The 12,005-nt window shown below is 48.0% G+C and overlaps 4 protein-coding genes across 4 annotated transcripts; all 4 read left to right on the forward strand.

Moving 5' to 3' along the window:
* Window positions 1-318: 318 nt before the first annotated feature.
* ABOM_004149 (tricarboxylate transport protein) lies at window positions 319-1,406 on the forward strand (the record flags this gene model as incomplete). The annotated part of the gene is made up of 3 exons (XM_022531279.1): window positions 319-462; window positions 523-854; window positions 914-1,406. The coding sequence occupies 3 exons, from the start codon at window positions 319-321 to the stop codon at window positions 1,404-1,406; spliced, it is 969 nt and encodes a 322-aa protein (XP_022393032.1).
* A 427-nt stretch (window positions 1,407-1,833) lies between these two features.
* Window positions 1,834-3,636, forward strand: ABOM_004150 (vitamin H transporter; the record flags this gene model as incomplete). Its single annotated transcript, XM_022531280.1, has 4 exons — window positions 1,834-2,114; window positions 2,167-2,269; window positions 2,452-3,003; window positions 3,088-3,636. 4 exons carry the CDS (start codon window positions 1,834-1,836, stop codon window positions 3,634-3,636), a joined length of 1,485 nt encoding a protein of 494 aa, XP_022392962.1.
* Window positions 3,637-5,073: 1,437 nt separating this feature from the next.
* On the forward strand, window positions 5,074-6,557 carry ABOM_004151 (sugar porter family MFS transporter; the record flags this gene model as incomplete). The annotated part of the gene is made up of 2 exons (XM_022531281.1): window positions 5,074-5,076; window positions 5,151-6,557. 2 exons carry the CDS (start codon window positions 5,074-5,076, stop codon window positions 6,555-6,557), a joined length of 1,410 nt encoding a protein of 469 aa, XP_022392961.1.
* A 3,954-nt stretch (window positions 6,558-10,511) lies between these two features.
* On the forward strand, window positions 10,512-11,683 carry ABOM_004152 (uncharacterized protein; the record flags this gene model as incomplete). Its single annotated transcript, XM_022531282.1, has 2 exons — window positions 10,512-10,803; window positions 10,854-11,683. 2 exons carry the CDS (start codon window positions 10,512-10,514, stop codon window positions 11,681-11,683), a joined length of 1,122 nt encoding a protein of 373 aa, XP_022392963.1.
* Window positions 11,684-12,005: the final 322 nt, after the last annotated feature.

Below are 12,005 nucleotides of genomic sequence, written 5' to 3' on the forward strand. Positions count from 1 at the left end.
GATCAAAGTGGATGCAGATGCGAGTATAAAATTCCGTCCGCGGCGTCTATGATATCTTATCTCCGCCGGGACGGGCTATTCACGTGGACGGGGACCCCCGATGATTGCCGACGATTTAAATGTTACTCCGGAGGGAATCGGATAGCGAGATCCCGCGGCAATACTTTCCATCCCATGCAATCGGAGCCATGCCCGACCTGTAGTTAATATCCCATCCGGGGCATTGCTGCTCTTTGGGGACTGTCACCACAGTCCTCCGCTCCTAGAAAGTGTGAGCTCATCGACAACCCTCGTCTTCCAAGGTCACCCATCTTCTCCATGGCGACCATTTCCGAGGCCCAGCGGCGTTCTACAGCGCCTGCACCCAAGACACAGGCGCAAGTAGCCAAGAAGAATGCCGTTTCTCCCGGCGTTTCACTTGCTGCGGGAGCTGTAGCTGGAGGAGTGGAAGCAACCGTCACTGTGCGTTTATCCTCTTTCCTGTTGTCTCACTCGCCCTGCTGAACTCAACACGTGTCACAGTACCCCTTTGAGTTTGCTAAAACTCGTGCTCAACTAAGCCAAAAGGCTGCCAGTGGTATCTCGAGTCCGATTTCTAGGAATCCTCTGGCAGTCATATTGCAGACGGCGCGCAATGATGGTGTTCGAGCTATCTACACCGGTTGCTCGACCCTGATTCTCGGGACTGCCTTCAAGGCGGGGGTGCGTTTCTTGTCTTTTGACACTATCAAGAACCTCCTGGCGGATGTAGACGGAACACTGTCACCAGCACGAGGCATTCTAGCTGGCATGGTCGCGGGTACGGTCGAGAGTATAGTCGCAGTTACTCCCACAGAACGGATCAAGACTGCTCTGTGAGTCTGTTTTCTACCATGCTTCTTCATACGCTGATAGGATTCGTGCGAAAATACAGTATCGACGACGCACGATCGTCCACCGCACGTCGCTATAAGGGCGGACTCCATGCCCTCCGCACCATCATTGCCGAGTCTGGCGTTAGTGAGGTCTACCGCGGCTTAATCTCTACGACAATGAAGCAGTCGGCCACATCTGCTGTACGAATGGGCTCTTACAACGTCTTAAAGGAGGTCGTGTCATCGAGCACCAGCATCAAGGACACAAAGAACCCCATGCTGACATTTGGAATGGGGGCCACTGCTGGTGTCATCACGGTATACATGACCCAGCCTTTCGACACCATCAAGACACGTGCGCAAGGGGCCAACGGCGCATCAACCATGGAAGCGCTGCGAGATGTGCTGAAAGATGGAGGTGTGCGGGCCTTCTGGCGGGGAAGTTCAATGCGACTAGGCAGGCTGATCCTCAGTGGTGGCATAGTGTTTACGGTCTATGAGAACGTCGCCGCACTTTTGATGGGCTCAAGGGCATCTAGTAGAGATGGTTGATATTGGACACAATTGCAGATTTGTTTGTAATGGTATAGAATTATCAATTGAAGCGTGGCATATCATCCAGACTGTCCATCTCAGTGCATCTACCTCCCGCGGATGTTACGATTACTGTGAATGCCCAGAGTTCGCCAAGATCGGCGCCATGGCCTCTCGCTAGATGTCTTGGATGACACCAATGGGCAGAGGTTCTCTCTCGTAACTTGTTCTACATAGCAAACTTTGTATACTCTTTCTCCCGCGGGATCCACAACATTGACTGTGCGGGCCCGCAAACACCAGCCTGGGGATGTCATGTTATGCCCAGATAACCCAATGCGGCGATATATATAAAGAACGTGGACCTGAATATACAAATTGCTTCCTTCGAAATCGTTCTATACTTCAACTGTTGTCTACAGGCAAGCCCATCAGCGTCTCAATCATGCCCTCATCGCCGCCAACCTGCTCCTCTAGCTTAGAGGGTGAAGAAGAAGCCAATCGCATCAGAGACGTCAAGTCAATTGAGAAGCATATCGAGGATGTCTCAGAGTATGATCACCAGCCGGCTGCCGATGGCGTCTATATTGCGTCAGATGATATTCAGGCGCGGTTCGAGCTTTTGCGTGAGCTGAGCCCGGAGCAGATGGAAGCACTCAATAAGCGTGTCCTCAAGAGGATTGACTGGCGCATGATGCCATGCGTCACACTCATGTTCCTGATGAAGTAAGACCCCGTATTAGGGTAGGATAGACTAAGCAACTAATCTTGTGTCTAGTTATCTCGACCGTATCAACGTCTCTAATGCCCGTCTGGCCGGGCTACAGAGCGATTTGAATATGAGTGATACTGTTTGGAATGCAGGAATATCGACCTTTTATGTTGGCTACCTCGTCGGCCAGCTTCCTGGGAACCTACTCATGGCTAAGTCGAACCCACGTTGGTTCCTTCCGATCATAATGTTTATGTGGAGTTGTGGCACCATTTGTATGCCTGCCATGACCAAGTGAGCTTTCCTCAACAGTCTGTTGTGCACCAAAGCAGGTAGCTAACCGTGCTACAGTGGCGTGGGCTTCTGCGTCGTTCGATTCTTCATTGGCCTGGCCGAGGCACCCTTTTTCCTGCTCTCACTCTCCGTAAGGAAGCACTTCCCTCTATCTACTGGACATGTTCTAAAGCTCACGGCCTAGTGACATCTTCATGGTATACGAAAGAAGAGTCCCCTATGCGCATGGCGATCTGGCATGCCGGCAACACTATCTCTAATATCATCTCGGGATTCTTAGCTGCTGGTGTCCTCGAGAATATGGATGGCATTAGCGGCCTGCATGCATGGCAGTGGTTCTTTTTGATCGAAGGGATAGCATCTATTATTGTTGCTGTGGCATCATTCATCTTCTTGCCCGCCTGGCCGCATAACACTCCTTTCCTGTCTGAGGAGGAGAGCCAGATGGCACAATACCGTGTGCTCGTGTCCAATGGCGGACGGGATGAGACCGTTGGCGGGACGTGGGATGGGCTCAAGGACGCCGTCAAGGACCCTTTTACATGGTTCTTTTGCCTCATGCACTTTGCACTTGTTACTGCGCAGAGCTTCAAAGACTTTTTGCCGTCGGTGAGTCCCCTTCTTCATTACCTAACAATATATGTCTCAACAGCTGCAGTCATTCAGAAGCCTATGTCTAACGAGCTAACTTAGATCATACAAACATTTGGTTTCGACACCATGACCACGTACCTCGTCCAAGCCCCTCCATATGCTATTGCCTATATATTTGCCTGTGCCGCGGCATGGTCCTGTGGCAGACTCCAAGAGTCAACCTGGCACATAGTCATTCCCATATTCATCTCCGCTGCAGGGTGCAGTATCCTCATCAGTACTCTCAACGTCGGCGCGCGGTACTTCGGAATCGTCTTACTCATATCCGGCACTTATAGTGGGCTCAACCTGCAGCTGTCTTGGGAAACGACAGTAGTTCCATCTCCGAGAGCGAAGAAAGCTGCTCTCATTGCGATTGCCAACTGCATCAGCCAGTCGAGCCACTGGTTTAGCCCTTACTTCTACCCAACTAGCCAAGAGCCATTCTACCGGATGGGTGGTGGTCTGGTACTCATGGGGTGTGCACTGGTGGTGCTGTCTGCCTTTGCTGTCAACTGGAGAGGTAGAAAGCTCAATAAGAGGTTGGACGAAGCTGAGGGGTGGACGATGCACTCAGGCAATGAGAGAGGCTGGAGGTACAAGCTATAAACCATCATAGCGCATTGTGATGCCGTTTGTCCACTTACCTGGTGTGTGTGCGTTACAGAGGATATGGCATTATATCTACGAAAGTGAGATGGACTGTGGTGGAAGTTCGGAATGATCATATATAATGATCACACTATGCTTGGAAGGCATCAACAAGAAGGGTCAAACCCTGTACCTCCCGACTAAGCCCATATAGCATATATATGACACTACACAGAACCTAGTACCCGAAGTGGCATGTTCCTTCCTAACCATCTCTACCAATATTAATATTCTCCACCTGAACGTAAGCCTAGCATCAATAATCAGTCTAGTCGGCATGTGGAGATCATTCCTCATGTTCTGTATCTCCATCGCGAAGTACCACAAGCAGTTGATTTGACCTCACAGACCACCACCAAAAAGTCAGGACAAGGCGCTTCTCGCAACGATGGTTTTGCTCCTCACCTAGCTATCCACCGGTGGTAACATGCAATTTATCTTCTTCTAGGTGAGACAGACTGAAACCAGAACCCCAAATAGCCCCTGGGTCACCCCCCTTGTTAATTACTCACATGAACTCCCGACTCCGCATCTAGCTGAAGATTTCAACTGTACGTTCTTGGCGATTCCGGCAGACTCAAAACTTCATACATGCGATTTCGCAATCCTCATAGATATGCCACACCACCAATCATGCGACTGGAAACACTGAAATGCTCTTCAAAAGCTGTGAGTCTCGTTGCATCATATGTTGCGTCGGAAGCATTTGAATAGTATACTTGCACCGTTCGAGAAGGGTTCGATCCAAGCTCAAGGAATCAGATCTCGATAGACTATGACCAGAGCCTATGTTAATGCAGCATGGCGCGAACTCAGCATGGAAACGCCGCATTAGGGCCCGCCATATAGCGAAACATACTATCGCGTGGCCAGGTACGTCGTCTTACTGCCGACAACTAGTGTAACCGACTAGCTACTCTTGACTAACTATTCGAGAAGCCAATCAGCACGATGAATGGAGGATAGCGGAAGACTCAACGTGTTGCCAAAATTTGGTCCCGTCCCTCTTGGCTTCCAACTTTGTCCATTTTCGCTACTGAGACTTGTGCGAAGCCGTCCGATGTTCGGAGTCATGGCTCCATTTGCCGACGGGAGCGTTATACCCGCGGGATCTCGAGGGCTAATTGTCTCCGCGGACTTTCGTCTATGGAGCCATGCCCCAGTTACACTAATCTCTTTGCCCCAGAGATTTTTCGCCAATATGCGGGGGCCCGGATATAAATCTCTATCCTGGACATGTTATACTTCGCGCTAAAGCCTAGGGAGCTGCACGAAATTCAGAATGCTTCGAGGGCAAGCGTTGCGTCTGGCACAGGTGCTTCTCATCGTCGCACCTGCATTCATATCCTACGGTTACAATCAAGCGGGAGTTGGGCCGCTCGCTACCTTGCAAACATGGTATGGATATTTGGTGCACTGTCTACATCGAAATAAGAAGCTGACATCCCTCCTGGGTCCACACGTTCCCTGAGATCGACACAATCAACACCGACGGTGCCGTCAAGGAACGAAACTCGACAAGAAAAGGCGCAGTCATCGCCTCCCTCCAGCTGGGGGCACTCCTGGGAGCGCTCTCATGCACGTATCTTGGGGACCGTCTTGGCCGGCGCAAGACTCTTTTCCTCGCTGCTGCTATCGTCGTGATAGGCGAGCTGTTGGAAACATCGGCATACAAGATCGCCCAGCTTACCGTCGGGCGGGTTGTACTAGGCATTGGTGTTGGACAACTTAGCGCCACTGTCCCAGTCTTCCAGGCGGAGTGTAGCTCAGCCAAGAGCCGTGGGCAGCATGTGGTTGTTGATGGCATTTGCATGGTCCTAGGCTTTGTTCTGTGCAACTGGATCGATTTCGGGCTGAGCAAGACAGCTGGTCAAATGCAGTTCCGTGTCCCGCTTGCTCTTTCCTTCCTCTTCCCCTTAATCATCCTCGCTTCTGTGTTCTTCCTCCCAGAATCCCCGCGCTGGCTGGTCTTAGTAGGCCGCCCAGGCGACGCCGCACGCAGTCTAGCAGCCTACAGAGGGCTCCCGGTAGATGATGAATCCATCCAAGCAGAAATTGCAAGCATCGAGTCCGCGTTAGAGCTGACGGAGCAATCCGGCCGTATCACACTGCGCGAAGTATTCTCCCGACACAACGAAGACCGTCTTTTTTATCGTTTCGCTCTTTGCATGGCTATCCAATTCTTTCAACAAATGTGCGGCGGCAACCTAATCTCAACATATATATCAACCATCTTCGAGCAGAATCTCAAACTCGGCAGTGACCTATCTCGCATCCTAGCCTCCAGCGCATTAACATGGAAGTTTCTGTGCAACTTTATCCCTTTTTTTGCCATCGATCGTCTCGGTCGTCGCAAGGTCTTTATATTCAGTGGGACAGGAATGTGCATCTGCATGGCCGTCCTGGCAATTACAACCAGCTTCGACACCAGCAACAAGACCGCGTCAGTTCTTTCTGTGGCCTTTATCTGGCTGTTCAACCTGTTCTACCCCATTGGGTTTTCGGGTGCAAATTTCCTCTATTGCACTGAGGTCGCCCCTATCCAATTACGGGTCGCCATGGCCTCCATGTCTACGGCGAACAAGTGGCTATGGAACTTTATCGTGGTGATGATCACCCCAGTTGCGCTTGACACTATCGGGTATCAGTATTATATCGTGTACGCGGTTATTTCAGCGTGCATCCCCGTGTCTGTATATCTGTTCTATCCTGAAACAATGGGTCGCAATCTCGAGTCCTTGAATCAGGTGTTTCGTGATGCTCCGTCTATGTGGCATATTGTAGCTATGGCGAAGGATCTTCCCAAGGGGGATGTGTCTACGTTGGATATAGAGGGATTCGAGAAGAAGGTGGATACAGAGCAAAGAGAGTATGCATGATGGCTCTCTTGTCATGTTCTCTGACAGAGAATGTCTAGAGACCTAGAAAATGGTCGAATGAATGAGTGGAGGTATCAGCCTCCTACCAGCACCGCGAGCAATGCTGCATATAGAAGGCCAAGAGTTCTAGTGTCTCTAAAGCTGCATTACGTTACGATAGAGCCTTTTTGGGTTTTCATTATTGAACAAGTGCCAGTTTTGCATACATCCTGTAATCATGATAGTAGTTACAAACAGCTTTGCAATCTTCTGATAGACATTGCCGTACTTTCACGTTCAATAATCCAGTACAAATGCCGTCTTGTCATCGAGTCCGACTTACCTCCACCCAGAAGCGGTTATGGGCACCGAAATCGGCGGAAGGACTATCAATCAATATACAACTGTATGATCGTTAGAAGATGTATTATTAAGGAGCGTGCCACATGAATTCAGCGGCTCCAGATGAGCGGCCGCCAACCTTTCAGAAATATGTTTCATAGTCTAGACTCTCAGATAATGAGGCATAACAATGAAAAGGAAAGGCCGCGTTGTTTTTGGACAAATGCTATCCGTGGTGCTGCTTCCTGTGTTAATTGCTAAATTTCTTGGGTATTCTCAAAACGAAGAATCAACGACCAGTGCCTATCAATAGATAACGAGGTCCTAGCAAACATGTCCAGTCTCACGTTTAAGCCTTCTACCGTCGAGGACTGTTGGAGTTATGGTTCAACGAATCCTGGGGCATTCATGAGATATTTGTTCATGGCATGATCTAGATTACTGCAAAGTCCTTTATTGCCTCTAAAGCAGCTTCACATTAGCTTACAGGGGGTTTTGAATTGGCCATTAATAGTACTGCTATCCTTCCCGATGAAAATATCCAACTACAAGCCACGCAGGAGGGGAGGACTAGTAGAAGAAGCAGCACTCTTCTGAGTAATCTGCCATAGAGGCAGACACTACAGCCCAGCAAGCTTGTGAACTTATACATAGCAGGAATATTGCCACTGGTTTCGAATACGGGGCTTAATAGAGTCAAACCGCCTGTTCTGGTTGAGTGTCTAGGCATTCACCCCTCTTCGATATAAATATTTTCGGTATCTTGTATGGAGCCAGTGTCTGTAGTTCCTCGACCGGAATGTTTTCATGTTCCACTGGTGTATGGGCTTTTTATATTCCAGGTCCATTCGAATGAGACCAAGAAGCCCAGCTGTGCAGACAACTACCTGTCTCACTTTGTATCTAAGCCACTGGGCCATATCCATGTGCTTCTCACGGATACCATTTTGAACTGACAGCGAAGCTCATAGTTCGTTTTTGTCTCTATATGATGTTACTAAGCGGAACTTGTTACTAAGCGGAACGCAATTCTCCCGCGGTCTCACGGCTGGATCCTTCGAAGATCCTAATAACCAGATATGGTTGAGATCCTCGCACCAATGAGATAAGCTTCAGATTCTGGCAAGACTATGGGTCCTAGATGATAGAAATTAATACGAAAACATGAACGGTTGGGGGTTGGTTAACTGGGTCTTTTATTGTGAATGGCTACAGTCTATAAAGCATTTTCTTGCTCTATATATCCGCAACAAATGGCAATTTCGATGTGCAGTTCACTCCAATAACCAACCCTTTTTTACTACTAGCTTGCATTCTAGGAGTGATTACATCAAGAAGTAAAGCCGTGTTTGTGAGTAGGAAGTACATTTAACCACCACGTGGTATGAGGGGGGAATTCTCTTCGTTTCAGGTCTTAGGTTGGTAGAAATGATCGAGAGCCATTTGTCGCCGACTATTTTTATCTACTTTCCGTATTGAATTACGTTTCAACTCTACAGGGCGTCTAGAGACCCACCTAAATTATCAGGACTATTATTATCTATCTGGTGATTAAAGTAAGACACTCTCGAGCCTGTGATCCACCGATTAGATTCATTTAGAGCTTGGCCTTTTGTTAAAGTTGTTGAGCATCTCAGCTGTGCTTTTGTAGTCTTGGGTTATTTCAAGGCTGCTGGCCGATTCAGCATTGTGCTGAGCAAAATGACCACAGATATCCATGGAATCCTCAGGGGCCCGTCGAGATCAACGGAACATGCCGCTGCCTGCGATCTCCAGACGTTGAATGTCTGTAATGCGACAACTCCTAGTTTGTGGTGTATTATTTGTCATTTAATTACTTCACGGTAATTCTCACTATAGATCCCCCATGAGAATTATAGAGGTGAGAAAGAATTGGCATGGTGGTAGTTCACGTATGCGTTATCTTTGATTGATTTTGTCTTGATGAGAACAATGTACACTCCTCTATAGACATGAGAGACATTTACCAAGACACAATACAGAAACATAAAATAGGTGAAAAAAGAAGACTGGTTGCCACACCACCTATTGCTACTATAATATCTCTGGTATGTCATATGTAGTGTCTCTCGTTCCACGATATAACTTAGCCATCCGTCAACCCCATATTACAGTTGGCCTTTTCCGTTTAGAGTCACTCAAGCTCTTCGTTATAGAAATGACTAGACGGGAAGTAAGATGCAACACCTAGCCAACTCAGGACAGTGGTCCACCAAGAGCCTGACAGCCTTGGAGCTCCTGAGCAACCACTGTCTAGAACCATATATCAATATTACATTAAAGCTGGGCCAGCCTTACAAGACCCTGCTATACACTCATATATTGAGAAGAGCACCAGCCCATCTGTGTAACAGCTACAACTTATCATTTCGAATAATCCCATATCACTTCAATATCGTATTTCCATTTGTTAGTGCTATTATTCCTTACGCAGAGCTGGCGCGTGATATTTGCTCCCTTTTTTAAGATACTTGAACACTGCACGTAGTATTCTTTAGAGACCCAAGTGAGGCTCACATTAATACAACTGTTGAGTAATTCTCATCAATTGTAGATATATCCTAGTAGCTTTTCTGTCGCTTTTAAATACACGTCTGATATTTGAACCCGGTAAGGTGTTCCAACTATTATTCAACAGCACATCCGTCGGAACTCATAAAGTTTGCTGGTGTTGAAGATAGCATTGTGCATGAAATTAAGACTACATGGTGGTACCTTGAGCAAAAATAGAATCTGAGTTCCATTCTTCTTGCTTGAGATGGTTATTGCCTGCATAGCCACCAGAAGGTGGCGCAGAGACTTAGGGTTTCCTAGTGGAGCAAGGGTCCGAAGGGGACGGAGCCAGCCCTTCCAGGCGACGTATTGGCCATTTTGCTATTAATATCATTTGACAATCGTCTCCCTCATTTCACCTAATAGATCGACATACTATAATCTGCATGGCGCTAATAGAGCTACGTTATTGTATATCTCCGACAATGTGAAAATGTAGATAAACCTTTCGAAGGTCGAATGTAAAATGTGATATTCAACATTTGCGACCACATAATCGAGCGCTTGGTACCCTGCTTCTGAAATCTGTCTAGCTTCAGCTTCTTTCTAGTATGGAGACTTCATTGCTTGACGGGCAGCCAGCCCTGATGCTCCGAGTGGTACGAGCTTCTTCCTGGATCTCTGTCGATTTTGACCCCTTCTAACAACACTAAACAGTGTGACGCCTGTAATACCAGGAAGGTATGCATTAAAGGCTTCTCGTCTGTCTTAATGAGCCTTTCCCTTTCGACTGATTCATCATAGGTTAGATGTGATCGACAGAACCCATGCGGTAATTGCCAGGATCAAGACACTGCATGCACCCGTCATCGGAGTGTGGGACGTACTGTGAGAAGGGCCTCTCGACGGAAGGAAAGAGCAAGCAGTACAGGTCGACAGCCTGAAGTATCTGCTCAGTCATCGTTGACCCTAGGCGTATCCCATGACTCCCTCGATCCGCCAACCGATGTCTCGCTACCATCGAGTTTGCATGACGATCACTTACAGATCGACATACACGAGCTAGCTACGTGCTCAAACCTGATTGAGGACTTTCCCTATTCAGGCCTATTCATAAACATGGCTTCCAGTACGAACGAAACCATGACATCAGGGGATCGACGGGTACCCTCTGGTCGGCTTGGAGAGTCCGCACAAACAACAGCGCAGGACTGGATACTTGAGGGGCAGAGTCCAGAGGCCCTCCCTAGCTTATATCCGTTTTTAGACCATGAACTTCTGCAACGCAACCCGGTCCATGGAGGCAATGATGGGCACACCCGAGGACTATGCTCGACATTGGATATTCATGGGCATGGAATCGGTTTTATATCAAGCAGTAGCTGTCTGCAAGCGCATGACCACTCTCTTGGTAGGTAATCACTATGTAATGTGCATGCTAAATTCTAATCTCCTCGACAGCTATCGATAGCTCCGACCTCGATGATATCGCTCTAAATAGTTTTGAAATGCTCGCAGCTACTACAGAGATCAAGCAAACTGTTCAACCGCCTCAAAAGCTACTTACGGAGAGCCATATCCTCAATAACGGACTACTTAACCCTGACCAACGTAACAGGCCTGGTCGTTCTTTCATACCGGCCCGGGATCAAATAGTGACACTTGCTGCTGGGAACACTATGCAGAATATTCACGACCCAGATCATGTCTGCCAATGCTGGAGAGAGCTCACATATATCCTCGAGAAGATAGAGCTCAAGGACAATACTCTGGAAACTCTGGAACAATCTTCGATAGAGTTAGCCTTATCCTTTCAGCGACGGGCAGTGGAAAAGTGTGCAAGAATTATTGCTTGCAGCTACTGTCGACTATCCTCTGAGAGGATGATGCTCCTTGGCCTAATACTAGAGAAACTGGTTATGAAGTTTACAGACCTAGTAAGGGTATGCCAGGAGAAAGGACTATTCCAAGCTCACTCAGACCCTCATGCAAGCTCTAGTGATGGTCAACCAAGCTCGTCATTGGTGAGATCCGAAGGCTCAGCATCGACCTCCAGCAGGTACTCTGTGGACAGTACGAACACCGAGCGAAGACTGTTCCTTGGTGATTATGAAGTTCAGCCTTCAGAATGGGCACCGTTGGTCAAAACATTGATCAGACTCTACGCGAAGAGGTTGGAGTCTTTATTACGTTGCTGTAAGATGTGGGCTATAGCAGCAAATCAGAGTGCAATGCTTTCCATTTTCTCTAACGTGGAACAACAGTTTGAACTCATGTCGGCCATCGTGTGATAGTGATTTTTAAACCATCGGCTCTCAGTGACCAGCATATATTGAACCTACCGACAGACTCGCGCTTATCCTTCCTTACGTTTTGCAACCTTTCCCATGACTCTTGGTTTTGCTCTTTCCTCTCCGGCTGTCTTTCTCTGCCTCAACCTGAATTATGTGTTCAAAGTGATAATTAGGGCCTGCTACTGCAACATAGTTCCGGTGCTTTGTTTCTGTTCCATTTCTCCCTAAATATGTAGTCTTCTCGTATTAATACCGAGTAGAGGAGTCGGGTTAAACCTCTCGAATGTACCGCTCTGAGCCCTGGACACTGAGGGGATCA

Source organism: Aspergillus bombycis, assembly GCF_001792695.1.
Source record: "Aspergillus bombycis strain NRRL26010 chromosome Unknown contig00010, whole genome shotgun sequence".
In the NCBI taxonomy this organism is placed as follows: domain Eukaryota; kingdom Fungi; phylum Ascomycota; class Eurotiomycetes; order Eurotiales; family Aspergillaceae; genus Aspergillus; species Aspergillus bombycis.